Source organism: Rhinatrema bivittatum, chromosome 2 (assembly GCF_901001135.1).
Source record: "Rhinatrema bivittatum chromosome 2, aRhiBiv1.1, whole genome shotgun sequence".
Taxonomy (NCBI): domain Eukaryota; kingdom Metazoa; phylum Chordata; class Amphibia; order Gymnophiona; family Rhinatrematidae; genus Rhinatrema; species Rhinatrema bivittatum.
This window is the reverse complement of record NC_042616.1, coordinates 233,030,476-233,049,222: the sequence shown is the minus strand read 5'-3', so window position 1 is coordinate 233,049,222 and position 18,747 is coordinate 233,030,476. Positions and strand designations below refer to the sequence as shown.

The 18,747-nt window shown below is 43.3% G+C and overlaps 1 protein-coding gene across 5 annotated transcripts in view; it reads right to left on the bottom strand.

Annotated features, from left to right (window-relative positions):
* Positions 1-821: 821 nt before the first annotated feature.
* Positions 822-18,747, bottom strand: part of KAT2B (lysine acetyltransferase 2B) — a 328,579-nt gene continuing 310,653 nt past the window's right edge. For 4 of the 5 annotated variants that reach the window (XM_029589280.1, XM_029589284.1, XM_029589283.1 and 1 more), the window contains exon 18: positions 822-3,484. In XM_029589280.1, coding sequence (XP_029445140.1) covers positions 3,291-3,484 — 194 coding nt within the window. In that variant the 3' untranslated portion in view covers positions 822-3,290. The remainder of the gene's footprint in view (positions 3,485-18,747) is intronic. The other variant, XM_029589282.1, reaches the window with a different exon arrangement.

Genomic DNA, 18,747 nt, shown 5'->3' with positions numbered 1-18,747 from the left:
GGGCGGTCTCCGGCTGCGGGGGGGGGGGGGGGGAGAGAGAGAGGGAAAATACCTTCACCGCCGCGCTCGGTATTGCACCCGCTGCTTCTCAGCCACTCTGGGGACTAAGTCCACGCTGGGAACCGGCTACCGGACCGAGGCTTACCTCTGAGGGGTCTCGGAAATCACCTCAGGAATTCTCGACTGGGGTAGGGACCCTTAGGTATCACTGCAGAAGAGTGGGGCTAGTCTTATAGAGGTAAGATTTCTTTCTTCTTTGGTTTGGAATTTCTAACACTGTGTAAGTGTGTGTAGTGTCCCTTCTGCTTAGGAGATGGAGAAATACTGAAGAGCTAAGCTTCCTGCACGGGTATACATAGGCTGACGCAGCTTGAAATCTGACTCCGTCTCCCATCTGCTATCAGGAGCACACTATACCCATTGGTCCTGAGTCCATCTGCTACATGCTAGGAAACTCTGTCTTTGGAATATCTACCATAGTGAAATGTGTTGGTGTTGTTAATAGGTACAGGGAGCGATTCCCCACTCCCCCACAGCCCTATCACCACCAACATAAGAAATGTCACCTCACTCCATCTGAGCAAGACCATCACAAAGCAAAGCTGCACCTATCAACTTACAAAGCTGCCCACCAATCTGGAACTTTCAGATATACATAGGCCTGCTCTCCCTTATGGTTCACTGATTTGCTACTTATCCCTTTCCAATAAGCCTGGCTATACACTATTTCAAATGATTTTCTTCAGGCTGAAAACTTGTCAATGAAATACATTTACAGAGGTTAGATGAGAGATTTAAAAAACACACCATACAAATAGGAGTAATTTTTTTGTTATAATTTAAAACTATTTTGTATCAGTACAATATATTTTACAAAAGTTTAAAGCATTTACAAAACCACACATCCTACTTCAGCATTATTGCACAATATATGAAAATATTACTTTTTAAATTAGAAAACCTAAAATTGTTTCCAATATAGAAATGGAACCATTTGGTTTACAGACAAGGCTATGTAAGAAAATCTATCCCCACCAAAAAAGAAACCCCAACTATTGCAGTACACAAAAGTATTAAATGTTTCATAGAAAAGCTTGACAGTTTTTGCTGGTCTTTTAAATGGGTTTTTTTTTCCACAAAATCTGGCTTAAAAGCTGTGCTGAGTTTGAATTCCATCATGCCACTGTTCCTGTTATTTATTTTGTTCAAAGTGATGTGCAATTTATCAAAATGTTTTATTGAACTCCCATTTGCTGTTTGAATTTTAGGCAATGCCACCCTCTGGTCTGAGTAGCAGTATCACATTTAAGGAGATATGCAAGTTTGGAAAAGAACCTTTTTTCATTCTGACAGCAACAGCTCTTCCTTGTAAAGTGCTGCTTTCAGAATTCATTTACAAATGTGATGATGCCAAAGATTTAGGTTTTGCATCTTGGGAATGTTTTCCCTGTTGTATGTAGTGTAAGTGCATCATTTGATATCTAATAATATATTAATATAGATAGAATACAATATATATATTATACCATCAATCCTGGATCTAATACTATCACATTTTTATGTTAAAAATATTTACAGTAGTGCTTGGATTTAATATCCATTTCCCATAGTGGTAAACATATGGGTTAAAATTCATCATAAAAATGTATATACAATACCTATACTCATATAGAATGTTTTAGAAAATCTAACTAGTTACCCAAATGCTATAGTTTATTGATCTATGACATTAAAACCAATATCTAGTAGAGCACAAGTGCTTCATTACACGGGAACACGGCTTTCATGACCTATGCATGCTTACCAGAGCATATGTAGCTCTATTTTTGGAACTTATGTCCTGCATAAGCAAAGCTTATATTACATATTGACCCAGGAAAACACTAATCTAAAACAGTGGTTATGAAAGCCAATTACTTGCAGGGTAGATAGCTTTAGCAAAAGGCCTACAAAAACTTTTCTTCTACCTTAAATTATTTCTCTCTCTCTGATTATGCTACATTTAGAGAATTTCAGATGTTTTGTTCTGAAATAGTTAATATTTCCTCTTAAGTATTCCCTAGTAAATGTAACCATTTACCAAGAGGCTAACTACTGGATTGTGTATTGCGCCTGGTATTCATATAAACCCAGCATCATCCAATTTGGTCTCATACAAGGCTGGATATTTGTTAGATTAGGCCTTGAGAGCCTTTGTGACAAGTTGAAACAATGGAGAAAACCCCTAAAGGGCAATTAATACTATCTTAGCATGCAGCTTCCAACTGGGTATTTATGCACTAAAAAAATCAATCTGATTAGCAGGCAATGCTTTTATCTGCATTTTAAACCCTTTAATGAGGAGTTACAAGCCAACCATCATTATCTAGCATAGGCCCTTGCTGAATATGACTTTTTATAATAAAAAAATTGTTTTATGAGTTTTAGGTACTGTATCAGAAAACAAGTTAAAATGGACATGTTTGGGATCTGGCCCTGTGGCTCAGACCATAACAAAGAAATATTAAATGACAGCAGATGAGAACCAGAAGACCCACCTATTCTACAGAATTTCAGAGACTTCAGTTGATTTCTGGCTTTCCCCTCACATTTTTTGCAACTAGAGAACATCTGAACTTATTTCAGGCTTTCTTGAATTCCATTACCACTTCAGTCATTCCGTTTGTATCCGTTATCTGACAGGGTTGGTTGGACCAACACCATAGAGATGCTATGCACAGGCCAGGGAACAAGGAAAGATGTCTGCCCTACCAGCCAACCAATGGTGTTAAGGGTGTGTCCTGGATGCAGAGTCCTGGGATAGATAAAGGTTGTTTGAGCCTCTAACATAGAGGTGAAAGTACAAGAAACTGCCAAGGGTATAGAAGTGTGGCTGTGTGAGAAGATGGGATTAAAAAAATAAAAGTACATGGTTAGGAAACTTCCCTGCCCTCCCCCCCCCCCCTTGTAAGTTCTCAAAATATGTAGAATTTCCCATGGGGGATTCTGGAACACCACTACCAGTATTCATGTGAAAATGGGCATACAGCCACAATGTCACACTGGGTTAAAATGTATCCTTGAGACAAAATATAAAATACTTCCTGTAATATCAATTTAAATATAATTACATAAAAACCCTAAACCTGTTAAGGCTTTTTTTTTAAAGTGCTAAATTAAGAAGACCTGTGTTTTATAAACATGTCCCTATATATATATACTTTTTTTTTTTGCTGGTATTTCATATATATATGTCCTGTATACCTGTTATTTAAACACATTGATTTAGGTGCCAGGGACTGAGAAACATTTTACTTGTCAATTAATCCAGCTTCCTTAATTTTAGTGTAGAAGAATTTCTCCAGTATATTGGCACATTTGAAGTATTCACTCTCGGGGGGGTTGTACTCTCGGCAATTTGTAAAGATCCGCTGCAAGTCTGCCATGAACAATTTCTTGGTCACGTAGTACCTATTCTTGAGTCGCTCACTCATGGTTTTCAGATCTGTACAGGAAAAAAAATATTAGCCATCTCCAATTCTGATTATGCCAGTGACAGTGAAAAAAAAATGAAAGGACCTGATTCAAGAAGCCTTTTCTCCCATTCTGTGCTCATGGGATGAACCAGGCGTCTTAATATTATGAAAATTCTTACAATTCCCGACAAACATTTTCTGTCAAGAATCAGAGAAGCGTTTCTGTTAATTTTAATTCAGAAAGAGTGCTTCACTCTATATAATATTTATAGAGATGTCCTTTTGTAAAATAAATGCTGTTCTTGACAGCAGCTAAATTCATGAGGCACTTCTTCTGAATAAAAACTGATCATACCACTTTCACTTCAAATCTTTAAACAATGTACCTGGTTTTTTTCCTTTGCAGAACTCCACTACAGACTGGGTGCCCGCTTTTCTGGTCTATTTCTAATGCTTTTCTCTATTGGCAAACAATATTTTGTCATCATCCATATATTTACTTAATCTGAGTCAAAACGCACATTTTTCCATATTAGTCTCTTGTTTTTTTTTGCCTTTATTAGTGTAACTACAGACAAGAACCAATGTATATATGTCCTAAAAATAATAGCAGGGAAATAAAGGCCAACCCAAAAGAATACAAAATGATACCTTTCTACTGGACTAACTCAACCATACAGTTAGTTCAATATAAAGCTACCAGCTTGTATTTTTTTGGTTCACCTTTATTTCCACACATTCAAGTGAACTTACATGGGCTTCTTCTGTCACAGTTGTAGTTGCTTGGTTTTCCACTAACATGCAAACATGTCTTAAGTATCTCTATTATTTGCACCCATGTACACCAACCCTTCCTGAGAATTTTGTTTGGAAATGTTACCCATAAAAAGAAAAAAAAATTCAGAGCCTTAATTATAATACAAGCTAAGCTGGTTATACTTCATCACCTTATCTATGGGGAATCCAGGGCTAGTGCTGAATTGTCAGATATACCTATGCGCTGTACGCGAGAGCAAAAATGACTTTGGAGTGTCAAAGCAGCAGGGCTAACAAAAAAAAAAAAATTTAAAAGAATACAGTTGGTAGAGAAATCAAACAAATCCACTCAGGTGTCTTCTTTCATTCAAATTTAGATTTAATTTCTTAGCGGTTGTTAATAACTAAGTACATGAAGTTAATTGCTGCTTTGACCCTCATCAGAACAGTCTGCAAGTGTCATATTGCTACATGTAGGGTGCCAGCTTTTAAAACCTTTCAGGAAACTGCAGCAAGCCACAGATACTGCCACTGATATCAATCGTGATTTAATTCCAATATTCCTGAATTATTGTAAATAGTTTCAGCACAAGCACGGACTGCCAGCACTTTTACAGGACTTGTAAATTACCATGGAGGTGCAACATGAACAGCTGAAGAATGGACTTGGTAAACAAAGGCGTTAAAACAGGAGGGGGTTGGCAATATAAAAGGTAAAGTTTTATTTAAATAATAAAAACCATAAAAATATGAAATAAAATAAATCTGAAAATAAAAGAACGGGGACCATACTGAATAATGCTTTGTTAGATATCCCTGTACCGCATCTCATTGTATTCAACTACTTATACAGCAGATTCTACCAGCAGCCCAATGTGAGATAGCATTTTACTGGAAGAAGAAATGTGCCCCAACAATTGATGCGGTTGTATGCTGCTTGGAGTATGTATTTCATCTGAATAAACCCACAGCAATTAAAAATAGGACTTTAACCCAATTTGGGAAGTTGTGGTCTCCACTTACCAAATGGCTATTTCAACAAGATTAGAAATTACAGTGTTAAATTTCCTGGCTCCACTCCAGATATTAGTGTTCAGGGGTGGTGCAGGAGGGCAGGCAGTTATATAAAATGTATAATTTCTACTTGATGTTCCTTCTCAGTGGAACGCATTACCTACGGAGCTACGCCAAGAACAATGCCTGATCACCTTTAGAAAAATATTGAAGGCTTGGCTGTTCAAACAAGCCTTTCTCTAATCTTCAAAACTCCTAATTTGATGCATCCCCTATCTCCCTCCTTCAGCCCTGTCCCCCCCTCCCACCATTCTTCCCAGTCTCTGTGTGCTCTATATGCCGTTCCACCTCCATCTCCACCCCCGTTACTTTCCATCTTCCTTTCCCTCCCCAGCCTCACCTCGCCTCCCCTCTCCAGTTAGCCCACCCCCCCTAAATACCCCCAGACCTTTCATGCTTCACGATTATAGTTAATTCCTTAAGTTAAGTCAAGTTAAGCTATGTCTATTAATTTCTATGCCTATTTAATTTAATTGCTTTCTTGAGATTATCTGCTTACTAAGTTATCCTGTATTCATCTCCCTGTTTTATGTAACTTTCTTATGTCTCGTTTTTTACCCCATGTTCGATGTAAACCGGTGTGATATGACTATTTGTCCTGAACATCGGTATAGTAAAAAGAAGTAAATCAATAAATTTTTGTACACATGGATATTTGTGGTATTGTGTGTGTGTGTGTATATTATTCGATGTCATTAACACAATAAAATTCTAAATGCAAAAAAAAAAACCAAAAACCAGGGACCTAGGAGCAGAACCAAAAAAGAGAAAATAAAACAAAGAAAGAAAAAAAATGGATATTTCAAAGTATGTACTTCAGACGTTCTCAATGAAGGTTGTTCACAATGAGGCTGGCTTGCACAGCTTGGTTACTCTGAAAACCAGACCCATTTACAGCTGTTAAGAATCCTTGATCTACTCCATATTACTGCTATAATAAATACACTGGAAGACTCATCATACAGTGAAACTTCTTTTGCTTTGCCCCTAGGTTTCCTTTTAGTTGATGCTAGCCTGGGAAGAATTACATCAAGTGGCAGAGACAGCTGTGCTGAAGAGAATTTTCTAATACACCTTCTCTATGGGACTGATTTACTTTTGTCCCATTCTGCGTCTATGAACAAAGACCTTGATGAATCAGGAATAGCATCAGGCACTGCTACTTTTTTCTTATGTGAATATTTTACAATCTCTCATGAAATATGTAGCAGTGCTCCTTTACTTAACCTGAAGATAAGCTGCCAAGATGAACTCCACCAATCCTCCAGGGCCACAAGACAGATATGATTTTTGCATACACAAAGCCCTTACATGCAAGTATTCATCGGGTACACTGACAAAGACTTATTTGCAACCCTGGAGGAGAAGAGCTATCCCTGATATACTGTGAATAATGAATCCTTGCAAGCATTGCCAATCTTTGTAGTAACCTAGGCAAGCCAAGACAAAGCAAATATATTTAGAGCTGCACGTTCAAGAGAACACAGCATTTCTTTTGTGGCATGGATTATTATATTTCTCTTTTTATAGCTGCAGTCTCTATTTTAGGGCATTTCAAGTTGATTAATTCACTTTTAGACATTTCAAACCAATTTCATCTATTTTCAGAAAAGGCAAAGGTAGCTTTTTTTCTCACAGTTGAATGCATGCATCTAAAAAATTACAATTGTAAAATGTATTCAAAATCTACAAATTGACATTGTTAGGGATCACATCACTCCCATATTACATGATTTTCATTGGTTACCTGTAGTGCTTAGGATCCAGGTTTAAGATCCTCTTTCTTACATTGGGCCTATCATATTTACAAGAGAAACTAAAGTAGTATGTTTGGGGAAGACATTTTAGGTCAGGGTACAACGTTTTATTTAGCATTCCCACAATGAGAGAATTCAGATTGTTTATGACTAGACACCATGCACATTCACCTACATTTCCAGACCCTTTGGAATTCCCATCTTAGGTCACTTCACTTGGAAAAAGACTAGCTCAGATTCTGGAAGCTTCTGGATATACATTTGTTCAGTCTTGCTTTTGCATAATGGAGAAATTACTTACCGGATAATTTCATTTTCCTTAGTGTACAACCTATCTATTTATGATTTATTGTAAACAGTCTAGACTGATGGTATATCAAATAAACAAACAAATAAATAAATAGTGTAGACAGATGGACTCAGGACCAATGGATTAAGCTCCTCTGCTAGTAGATGGAGACAGAGTCAGATTTCAAAGCTGACATCACCCTAGATTCACCCCTGCAGTGACCTCAGCCCTTCAGTATTCTCTTTAAAAGCCACTGTGGACATACTAATAAAAAAAACAATTAAAAATATGATTAAAAACAGATAACCGTAACTGTACTCAACCAATCATAAACACTGAACTCCAGTAAGAATATAGATGCCCTGATCTAGGGACTAGATGATGGCTTACCCATAACCTCTTGGAATCAATATCCACTCCATTGGTGAATCCTTGGCACCGTTCTTGGGCAGCCATGGGCGCGATGTTGAGTCCATCTGTCTACACTAAGAAAAATGAAACTATCAGGTAAGCAATTTCTCCATTTCCTGGGGTGTGGCCAGATGGACTCAGGACAAATGGGATGTACAAAAGCTACTCCCGATCAGGGGGCCCTTGCAAAGGCTGCGTCCTCTCAGGACTGTATGTCCAGGCGAGAGAACCTGGAGAAGGTGTGCAAGGAGGACCATGTTGCCGCTCAGCAGATATCGATGGGAGACAGCAGTCTAGCTTCCGCCCATGAAACTGCCTGAGTCCTAGTGGAATGAGCTTTTACCTGAGAAAGTAATGGCTTTCCTGCCTCCACATAGGCTCCCATTACCACCTCCTTAATCCAGCGAGCTATGGTAGCCTGTGAAGTTAGTTCACTCTGCTTCCTTCCACCGTGAAGGACAAATAGGTGATCTGTCTTTCGGACCGGTTCTGAAACTTCCAGATACAGCACCAAAAGTCTACTGCCATTCAAATGATGGAGGAGGTGCTATCCTTCCACATCCTTGTGCTTATCTAGGGATGGCAATGAAATGGACTGATTCAAATGAAACTCCAAGACTACTTAAGCAAGAAGGATGGAACGGTCCGAAGTTGTAATGCTCCTGGAGTCATCTGGAGGAATGGTTCCTAACACGACAACGCCTGCAGTTCAGAGATGCGTCGTGCCGATCATATAGCCACCAGGAACACAGTTTTCAAGGTTAATAAACACAAGGAAAGACTGTGCAAAAATTCCAATACTAGATCAATATTCCACAAGGGAACCGGCCACCGCAGGGGTAGCCGGAGGTGCTTCACCCCTTTCACAAAACAGGCCACGTCTGGCTGAGCCGACAGGCGGGTTTCGTTCACCTCGCCCCTGAAACAGGAGACAGCCACTACCTGGCCCTTCAAGGAGTTACAGGTCAAAGCTTATTCAAGCCATCCTGCAAAAATTCCAGAATTAGTGGGATTTTGACCTCCCGAGGGGGGACACCGCATTCCTCGCACCAGGCCTCAAATACTCTCCAGACCTGCACATACGCCAGGGCTGTAGAGAACTTCTGAGCGCGGAGTAAGGTGGCAATTACTGCCGCAGAATATCCTCACTTCATCAGGCAAGCTCTGTCAAGGGCCAGACCGTAAGACAGAATAGAGTCAGATCCTTGTGAATGACCGGTCCCTGCTAAAGCAGGCCCCTGTGCAGTGGGAGGCACTGGGGGTTTCTCCACCAGGAGTCTCTGCATGTCCACATACCACGACGCCTGGGCCAATCTTGAGCTACTAGTAGGACTAATCCCATGTGGTGCTCAATTCTGTGAATGACCCTGCCCAGCAGGGGCCACAGAGGGAAGGCATATAGCAACTCTTCTTTCCGGCCAGGCTTGAACGAGAGTATCGATCCCCAGGGACCAATGATCTCTTCTGCGACTGAAGAATCGGGGACCCTTCACATTGTGGGATGCTGCCAGCAGGTCAATGGATGGAAGACCCCAGCGATCTACTAGCAGCTGAAAGGCATTGGCCGACAACACCCACTCTCCTGAATCCAGACTCTCCCTGCTTAGAAAGTCTGCTGTGACTTTGTCTTTCTCTGCGATGTGTGAGGCTGAGATCATCTGTAGATGTATTTCTGCCAACTCCCTTGCTGGCTCTTGGTTCCACCCTGGCGGTTGATGAGGGCTACCATCGTTGCGTTGTCCGACATTACACGGACTGCTTGACCCTGGAGTCTGTGACTGAATTGTAGACACGCCATTCTGACTACCCGAGCTTCCATTCAAAACACGAACAAGGTTATTTATTATTTGTTAAATATTATTGATACTCTCATTGTTCCTTGTAATAATGTTAATGTTAATGTTCATTGGTTGATTGTTATTGTTCAATGTTCTATGTAAAAAACCCCGGTCTAACCTCCCAGACCAGGGCAACCTTTTTGTTACATGTAAACCGGATTGATTTGTATTGCATACAGGAATTCCGGTATATAAAAATTAAAAATAAATAAATAAATAAATGTTCCAGAGGTCTTCCTTCCTCGGTCCATCATCCCTGGGCCGTCAGTTCCTGATAGTGAGCTTTCCCAGCCCCGGAGGCTCGTGTCTGTTGTGAGGACCTGCCAGTTCGGAGAGGACAGAGGTACAACCCTACTCAGATAAGCTTCCTGCAGCCACCACTGGAGCCGAGAGCATACTCCCATCGGTAAGTGGAGGCGAATTAACTAGTCTTGAGACTACGGGTTCCAATGACAGTAGTGAGCGTTGAAGTGGTTGCAAGCGTGCCCTTGCCCACAACACTTCTTCCAGGGTTGCTGCCATCAACCCGAGAACTTGGAGGTAGCTCCACACCATCGGGCGTATTGTGCTCATCAACTGATGCACTTGGGCCATCAACTTCCTTATCCACGTGGTCAGAAGGAAGACATTGCCCTGTTTGGTGTCGAACCAGACTCCCAGATATTCCAAGGACTGGGAGAGCTCGAGGCTGCTTTTGTCCAGGTTTATAACCTAGCTGAGATCCTGAAGCAAGGAGGTCACAATGTTGGTCACCCGGAGACTCTCTTCCATGGACTTGGCCCAGATCAACCAGTCATCCAAGTATGGATGCACCAGGATTCCCTCTTTTCTTAATGCTGCCGCTACAACCACCATAATCTTGGAAAATGTTCTGGGGGTGGTGGCTGGGCCAAAGGGCAGTGCCCGGAACTGATAATGGTGACCCAGTACCACAAAGCGTAGGAAACACTGGTGTTCTTGATGGATTGCAATATGTATGTAGGCCTCAGATAGGTCCAGGGAGGTTAAGAACTCTCTCGATTGTACAGCCATTATCACGGAGCATAGGGTTTCCATGTAGAAATGATTCATTTGTGACGGTTGATGCTCTTGAGGTCCAAGATGGGGCAAAAGGAACCTTCCTTGTTGGATATGATGAAATAGATGGAATAACATTCTGTATTTTCCTGGGGCACAGGTACTGGAATTATAGCCCTCACCCTAAGGAGCCTTAAAAGTGTAGTCTCCACTGCCTGCTTCTTGTGCTGGGAGTGGCAAGGAGACATCATGAATATGTCCCGAGGAGTGCTGTGAAATTCAAGGGCATATCCTTTTCATTTGACCTCCAGTATCCATTTGTCCGAAGTGATCTAGACCCACTGCTGGTAGAAGAGGGACAGTTGACCCTCCTATCCATTCCGAGGGTGGGTCAGAACGAATCTGAACCCGAGCCTGCCCCTCTCTTGGGCTGTCGACTACTAAAGGACAGACCTCCCAAAGGGCCGAGACATCTGATATGTCAAGTTTTCATAGGGGTGAAAGCGTTGGGAGCCCCTGAATTGACCCCTCATAGGCAAGGGGTGGTGTAACTACTTTTTCTTATCTTCTGGAAGCCGGGGAACTGGAGACTCACCCAATTTACTGTCAGCTTTTCCAATTCACTTCTGAAAAGGAGTGATCCTTTAAAGGGCATCTTTGTAAGATCTGCCTTGGAGGTTGCATCTGCTGACCAAGTTCGCTGCCATAGTGTTTTCTGGCCGCCGCCACCACTGAGGCCACTCCTCTGGCCGAAGTACGGACTAGATCCAAGCCCGCGTCAGCTAAAAAGGTGGCGGCGGGTTCCATAACCTCTCTGAAATTCACCCCCGAGTCATCCACCTCCTGAGAGAGGAGTAGGCATGAACGAGCTACCATGGCACAACAAGAAGCAATCTATAATGTCATTGCTACTGCGTCAAAGATCTGTTTAAGGATTGACTCCATCCGTCTACAGTGCGCATCCTTTAAGGTCACTCCTCCCTCCACTGGGATAGTTGTTCGCTTAGAGATGGCACAAACCAGTGCATCCACTTTAGGGAAATGCAAACACTCTCTGTTGCGGTCCGGCCTGCGGAGGTCCGCAGTCGGCTTGTCACTCACCCCAATGCCGCACCGGGGACCGCGGCGCTCCATCTGGGCCTCGCTAGGCCCTTTCCGCGGCCTCCCTCGCTGAGACGCCGCCGACGCTTGGCAGCTGGCCCCACCCCCTAGGCGCGTGCAGGGGCTCAGCAATTTAAAGGGACCAGCACGGGAAAGGACAGCTCCATCTACAAAGATGACGTCAGATGCTGCCGGTATTTAAATCTGCTTGGCTGCCTTCTCCCTTGCCTTGCAATGAGGTTCCTCTCTCCTGAGTTGCTTAGTTGCTGTCTTGTCTTCATTCCTGTGTCTTCCTGGTTTCTGACCCTGGCTTATCTCCTGACTTTGATTTCGGATTGTCTTCCTGGTTCCTGAATTTGGCTCGTCCTTGGCTTCTGCTGTCCGCCGCCTGCCCTGACCTTGCTTCTCACATCTCTACAGCCCATCTTGATTTGGAGTACTTCTATCTCTTCGAACTTCGGAGACCGCTCCTAAGTCCAAGCGGCTCAGGTCCTCACGGGCTCCTCCTTGGGGGACCATGGGCTTCCAGTGGTGAACTTCCTGTTGGTCTCCCGGCTCCAACTTCTTCTTTGCGCCTAAGTCCAAGTGGCTCGGGTTCTCATGGGCTCCTCCCGGGGGGATCGCAGGCTTCCAGTGGTGAAGACACTCTCGGATCTCTACTGCAAGTCCGCCTCCCGGCTACAACTCCGCTGTGGGATTCTCCCAGCGCTACATCATCACCTTCTAGCCGGCCCAAGGGTCCACGATTGTAACACTCTCACTGCCGGATCCAGTGGGTTTAGTGGTTCTAACACTCAACCCCCTTTAAAACTTGCTTCTGGGCTATCCCATTGCAGGTCATTCAACTCCTGGATGACTTCCAGTACTGGAAGGTAGCAAGAGGCTTTCTGAAGGGAAATCAGAATGGGATTCTTCTTTGGTTCCGTCATAGAGTCTGTCCCAGGAACTCCCAGCATCTTCAGAATCTGGAAAACCGTAACATGGTCCGATATGGTTCTAAGCCAGGGGGGATTTCTCCATCTTCCAAGGAATCCATATGCTCCTCTTCGTCCGTGCCATCCGGGTCCCTGCCAGGGATATCCTTGGTGAGGCAGGACATGCCTCAAGGTCTGCCGATAGGATTTGGAGAGGGAGGGCTTACTGGCTGAGGTTCTGTCCGGGCAGGGGCAAGTGAGGTAGCAGACTGCGCCTGTATGAAGGCTTGAAGGCCCTGGAAAAATTCCACCCAAGAGAAGGCAGTCGGGTCCATGCCTAGCCCAGGAAGTATTGAAGTAGGCGCCGCTGAATTTCCCTCTCCCCTGTATGACCAGTCATGGGCATACGAGATTCAGGGTACTTCCAATTAAGGCTGTATTTTAACCCATCTTCTGAATGGGAAGAGCAGGGCTTAGCAAGTCCGGGGAGGCCAGTTCTCCCTGGGCTTCCTCACAGTGGGGCGGATTTTCAGAGCCCTGCTCGCGTAAATCCGCCCAAAACCGGGCGGATTTACGCGAGCAGGGCCCTGCGCGCCGGGAGGCCTATTTTACATAGGCCTCCCGGCGCGCGCAGAGCCCCGGGACTCGCGTACGTCCCGGGGTTCTCGGAGGGGGGCGTGTCGGGGGCGGGGCCGGAGCACGCGGCGTTGCGGGGGCGTGTCGGCAGCGTTTTGGGGGCGGGTACGGGGCGTGGCTACGGCCCGGGGGCGTGGCCGCGCCCTCCGTACCCGCCCCCAGGTTGCGGCCCGGCGCGCAGCAGGCCCGGTGGCGCGCGGGGATTTACGTCTCCCTCCGGGAGGCGTAAATCCCCCGACAAAGGTAAGGGGGGGGTGTAGACAGGGCCGGGTGGGTGGGTTAGGTAGGGGAAGGGAGGGTAAGGTGAGGGGAGGGCAAAGGAAAGTTCCCTCCGAGGCCGCTCCGATTTCGGAGCGGCCTTGGAGGGAACGGGGGGAGGCAGCGCGGCTCGGCGCGCGCAGGCTATACAAAATCGATAGCCTTGCGCGCGCCGATCCAGGATTTTAGTGGATACGCGTGGCTCCGCGCGTATCTACTAAAATCCAGCGTACTTTTGCTTGAGTCTGATGCGCAAGCAAAAGTAGGCTGATCGCGCTTCTTTTAAAATCTACCCCAGTGCTGACATAAGTTGGAATCTAGGTCAGACTGTGAAGGCCTAATATGACAAGTAGCGCAGAGAGAAAGGTGCTTATGTTTCCTGGCTGCCGGAGCCATTGGCAGTGGTAACTGTGCGTTCTGTCAGCTCACGCTTAAAATGTTATGCGCACAGATTTCGGATGCCGAGGCAGGAATCGAGATGCACACACAGCCCATGTGCCCAACATTACCTGTATTCTGTGCTTAGTAGGTTGTGAGCATATGTATGTGCACAATATGCGTGCAGCGCGTGCGCTGAGCCGAAGCACTGTACGTACCGATGTTCTATGGAGGGCAATACCGCATAAAGATGCACGTAAGATGGCACTGCTGCAGCCTACCACAAAGTGTGCCGACCAAGCCTAAAGTGGGGCCTGGGCCGCTCAACCTGCTAGGAAGTCCACTTCCCCTTACCCTAACGGGATCAGTAACGAAATTGGTACGGTACACCGAGCAAGGAGACTGGAGGAAAGCTTACCAAAAACCCCTCCAAATCAAGAAATGAATCTTCTCTCTCTCTCTTTTTTTGACTTATCTGGGCTCAGCTCTTACCAGCTGTTTATAGAGACAGTGTCCGGCTGCGGGGGGAGAGGGCTTTAGCAGTCACCACCATGCTTGGCTTCCTGCACCTGCTGCCTTTCAGCTGCTTAAGCAGCAAAGCCCATGCCAAGAACTGGCTACCGGACCAAAGCACACCTCTCAGGGATCTCGGAAATCGCCGCAGGAATTCTCAACTGGGGGAGGGACCTTTAGGTATCACTGTAAGAGAGCGCGGCTCAATTTTTTTCTCCAATTTAAATGTAGAATTTCTCCTTCCAAAAAGTACAGCAATCCCCATAGAGAGAGGTATGTCCACATCTGTTGGAGACAGAGAAATACTGAAGGCTGAGGTCACTGCAGTGGTGTATCTAGGGTGATGTCAGCTTTGAAATCTGACTCCATAAGAACATGCCATACTGGGTCAGACCAAGGGTCCATCAAGCTCAGCATCCTGTTTCCAACAGTGGCCAATCCAGGCCATAAGAACCTGGCAAGTACCCAAAAACTAAGTCTATTCCATGTTACCGTTGCTAGTAATAGCAGTGGTTATTACCTAAGTCAACTTAATTAATAGCAGGTAATGGACTTCTTCTCCAAGAACTTATCCAATCCTTTTTTAAACACAGCTATACTAACTGCACTAACCACATCTTCTGGCAAAAAATTCCAGAGTTTAATTGTGCGTTGAGTAAAAAAGAACTTTCTCCGATTAGTTTTAAATGTGCCACATGCTAACTTCATGGAGTGGCCCCTAGTCTTTCTATTATCCGAAAGAGTAAAAAAACGATTCACATCTACCCGTTCTAGACCTGTCATGATTTTAAACACCTCTATCATATCCCCCCTCAGCCGTCTCTTCTCCAAGCTGAAAAGTCCTAACCTCTTTAGTCTTTCCTCATAGGGGAGCTGTTCCATTCCCTTTATCATTTTGGTCGCCCTTCTCTGTACCTTCTCCATTGCAATTATATCTTTTTTGAGATGCGGCGACCAGAATTGTACACAGTATTCAAGGTGCGGTCTCACCATGGAGCGATACAGAGGCATTATGACATTTTCCGTTTTATTCACCATTCCCTTTCTAATAATTCCCAACATTCTGTTTGCTTTTTTGACTGCCGCAGCACACTGAACCGATGATTTAAATGTGTTATCCACTATGACACCTACATCTCTTTCTTGGGTAAGTAGCACCTAATATGGAACCTAACATTGTGTAAATGTAGCATGGGTTATTTTTCCCTATATGCATCACCTTGCACTTGTCCACATTAAATTTCATCTGCCATTTTGATGCCCAATTTTCCAGCCTCACAAGGTCTTCCTGCAATTTATCACAATCTGCTTGTGATTTAACTAATCTGAACAATTTTGTATCATCTGCAAATCTGATTACCTCACTTGTCGTATTTCTTTCCAGATCATTTATAAATGTATTGAAAAGTACAGGTCCCAATACAGATCCCTGAGGCACGCCACTGCCCACACCCTTCCACTGAGAAAATTGTCTATTTAATCCTACTCTGTTTCCTATCTTTTAGCCAGTTTGTAATCCACGAAAGGACATCGCCACCTACCCCATGACTTTTTATTTTTCCTAGAAGCTTCTCATGAGGAACTTTGTCAAATGCCTTTTGAAAATCCAAGTACACTACATCTACAGGTTCACCTTTATCCACATGTTTATTAACTCCTTCAAAAAAGTGAAGCCGATTTGTGAGGCAAGACTTGCCTTGGGTAAAGCCATGCTGACTTTATTCCATTAAACCATGTCTTTCTATATGTTCTGTGATTTTGATGTTTAGAATACTTTCCACTATTTTTCCTGGCACTGAAGTCAGGCTAACTGGTCTGTAGTTTCCCGGATCGCCCCTGGAGCCCTTTTTAAATATGGGGGTTACATTAGCTATCCTCCAGTCTTCAGGTACAATGGATGATTTTAATGACAGGTTACAAATTTTTACCAATAGGTCTGAAATTTCATTCTTTAGTTCCTTCAGAACTCTGGGGTGTATACCATCCTGTCCAGGTGATTTACTACTCTTAACTTTGTCAATCAGGTCTACCACATCTTCTAGGTTCACCGTGATTTGGTTCAGTCCATCTGAATCATTACCCATGAAAACCTTCTCCTATACGGGTACCTCCCCAACATCCTCTTCAGTAAACACCGAAGAAAAGAAATCATTTAATCTTTCCGCGATGGCCTTATCTTCTCTAAGTGCCCCTTTAACCCCTCGATCATCTAACGGTCCAACTGACTCCCTCACAGGCTTTCTGCTTCGGATATATTTTAAAAAGTTTTTACTGTGAGTTTTTGCCTCTACGGCCAACTTCTTTTCAAATTCTCTCTTAGCCTGTCTTATCAATGTCTTACATTTAACTTGCCAACGTTTATGCATTATCCTATTTTCTTCTGTTGGATCCTCCTTCCAATTTTTGAAATAAGATCTTTTGGCTAAAATAGCTTCTTTCACCTCCCCTTTTAACCATGCTGGTAATTGTGTGCTTCTAGGATGGTATTTTTAACAATGACCACGCCTCTTGCACACTTTTTACTTTTGTAGCTGCTCCTTTCATTTTTATTTCTATTTTTCTCATTTTATCAAAGCTTCCCTTTTGAAAGTTTAGCATGAGAGCCGTGGATTTGCTTACTGTCCCCCTGCCAGTCATTAAATAAAATTTGATCATATTATGATCACTATTGCCAAGCGGCTCCACCACAGTCACCTCTCTCACCAAATCCTTTTCTCCACTGAGAATTAGTCCATCTCCATCTGCTGGCAGGGGAGCATAACCCATTGGTCCTGAGTCCATATGGTTACATGCCAGAAAATTTCAAGATTGATTTGGTTCTAGGGAAAACTGCTTTGCAGAAAATTAGCTCAATATTTACTTGGGGGTTTTCACAAGATAAGTTGGTTTAAGTTTTTATTAACATTGTCAGGATCTGCAGTATAGCCTTTTGAATATATTAACTTGTAGTACTAGTATGTATTACATTAGGATTGCTCATTGCTATTTATTTGTATTGCTAGCTGTGCTAGCTTAATCTGTTATGTATTTTTAATATATATTGCTTTGAGCTAGATTAAGCGATCAATAAGTATATCTAAATAAAATGCATTAAATAAACTGTGCCCAAATATGATTTAGTAATTGTTTATTAAAGCATAAAGTTCTTGAGTCAGCCCCCTTGCTTCAGACTGTATGCTGCAGTACAGGAGATTCAAACTCAGTCTCCCCCATTAATTGAAAGCTTTCAGGCTTGGGTGTGCCTCCAAGTCCCCTGGACTACCAAGGGCCCACCAATTCCCCTGTGCATGCCATCTATGGAGGAGGAAATGAAAATGCTGGAACTAAGGAAAGAAGAAATAACCACTTGCCTTCTTGAATAGAGTCTCCTTTTTTGTATTCCCTAATTTGTAATTTGTTTTTAAGATTTTTTTTTTTAAATTATATACAATTTTATTGTACAACTGTCATGGGTTCATGCATGTATTGTTTGTTTCAGCGTGATACAAGCTGAAAAATAAATTGCTGAAGCCAAAACATCTACTAAATGATTGCTAGTAATGAATGCAAAGCAAGAGAACATTTATGGCAGAAATCAATGATTTACAATAACACAGACTATAAATCCTCCAGTCCAAATTATTGTATATAGAAGCAGATTTCACAAGATTAACTCATAAAATGAAAAATCCATGCATTAGTAAAACAGTTGTCGTCATCACTTGGGCTGCTCCAGTTGGAAATTACACAATCTCACTATATGAATAAATCAGCAGTTACAACTGATGGCTATACAAATCCATACATTTTTTTATGCTGAAAACTTAATTTTAAACTTCAGCCTAGATAAGAAGAACTGACCTCATCTTAGGCTGCCACATAATTCACATAAAGCAGAGTTGCTTTCCTATAACAGGTATTCTCCAAGGACAGTGGGATGTTGTCCTCACACATAGGTGACATCAGATGGAAAGCTACATAGAAATTTGATTTCAGAGTTTCTAGAAATTTTCAGCATGCCCTACTAAGAACGTGCAGCATGCCATTCTACCATGCAGGGGCCCCTTCCACCTATAATTTAGCTTACTTACTTTAACACATACTTCTGTTATCAATATAAAAGACTTGTGTTGGTCAGTTGGTCACACTGTCATGTGTCTGTGGCTACAAGGTGGCACCTGGAACAGTGGAAGGTGCGCTATGCAAAGACAAAATGCACTGTCTGCAAAGCAGTGTCACACAGGCACACATATACAAGCACTCAGGCAGGCAGACACACAGGCACAAATTCACACAGGCTTCCCCAAAAACACCCATGCATGCTCCAACATACACATTGCACATAGACAGACTCTGTTATTGACTGGACAA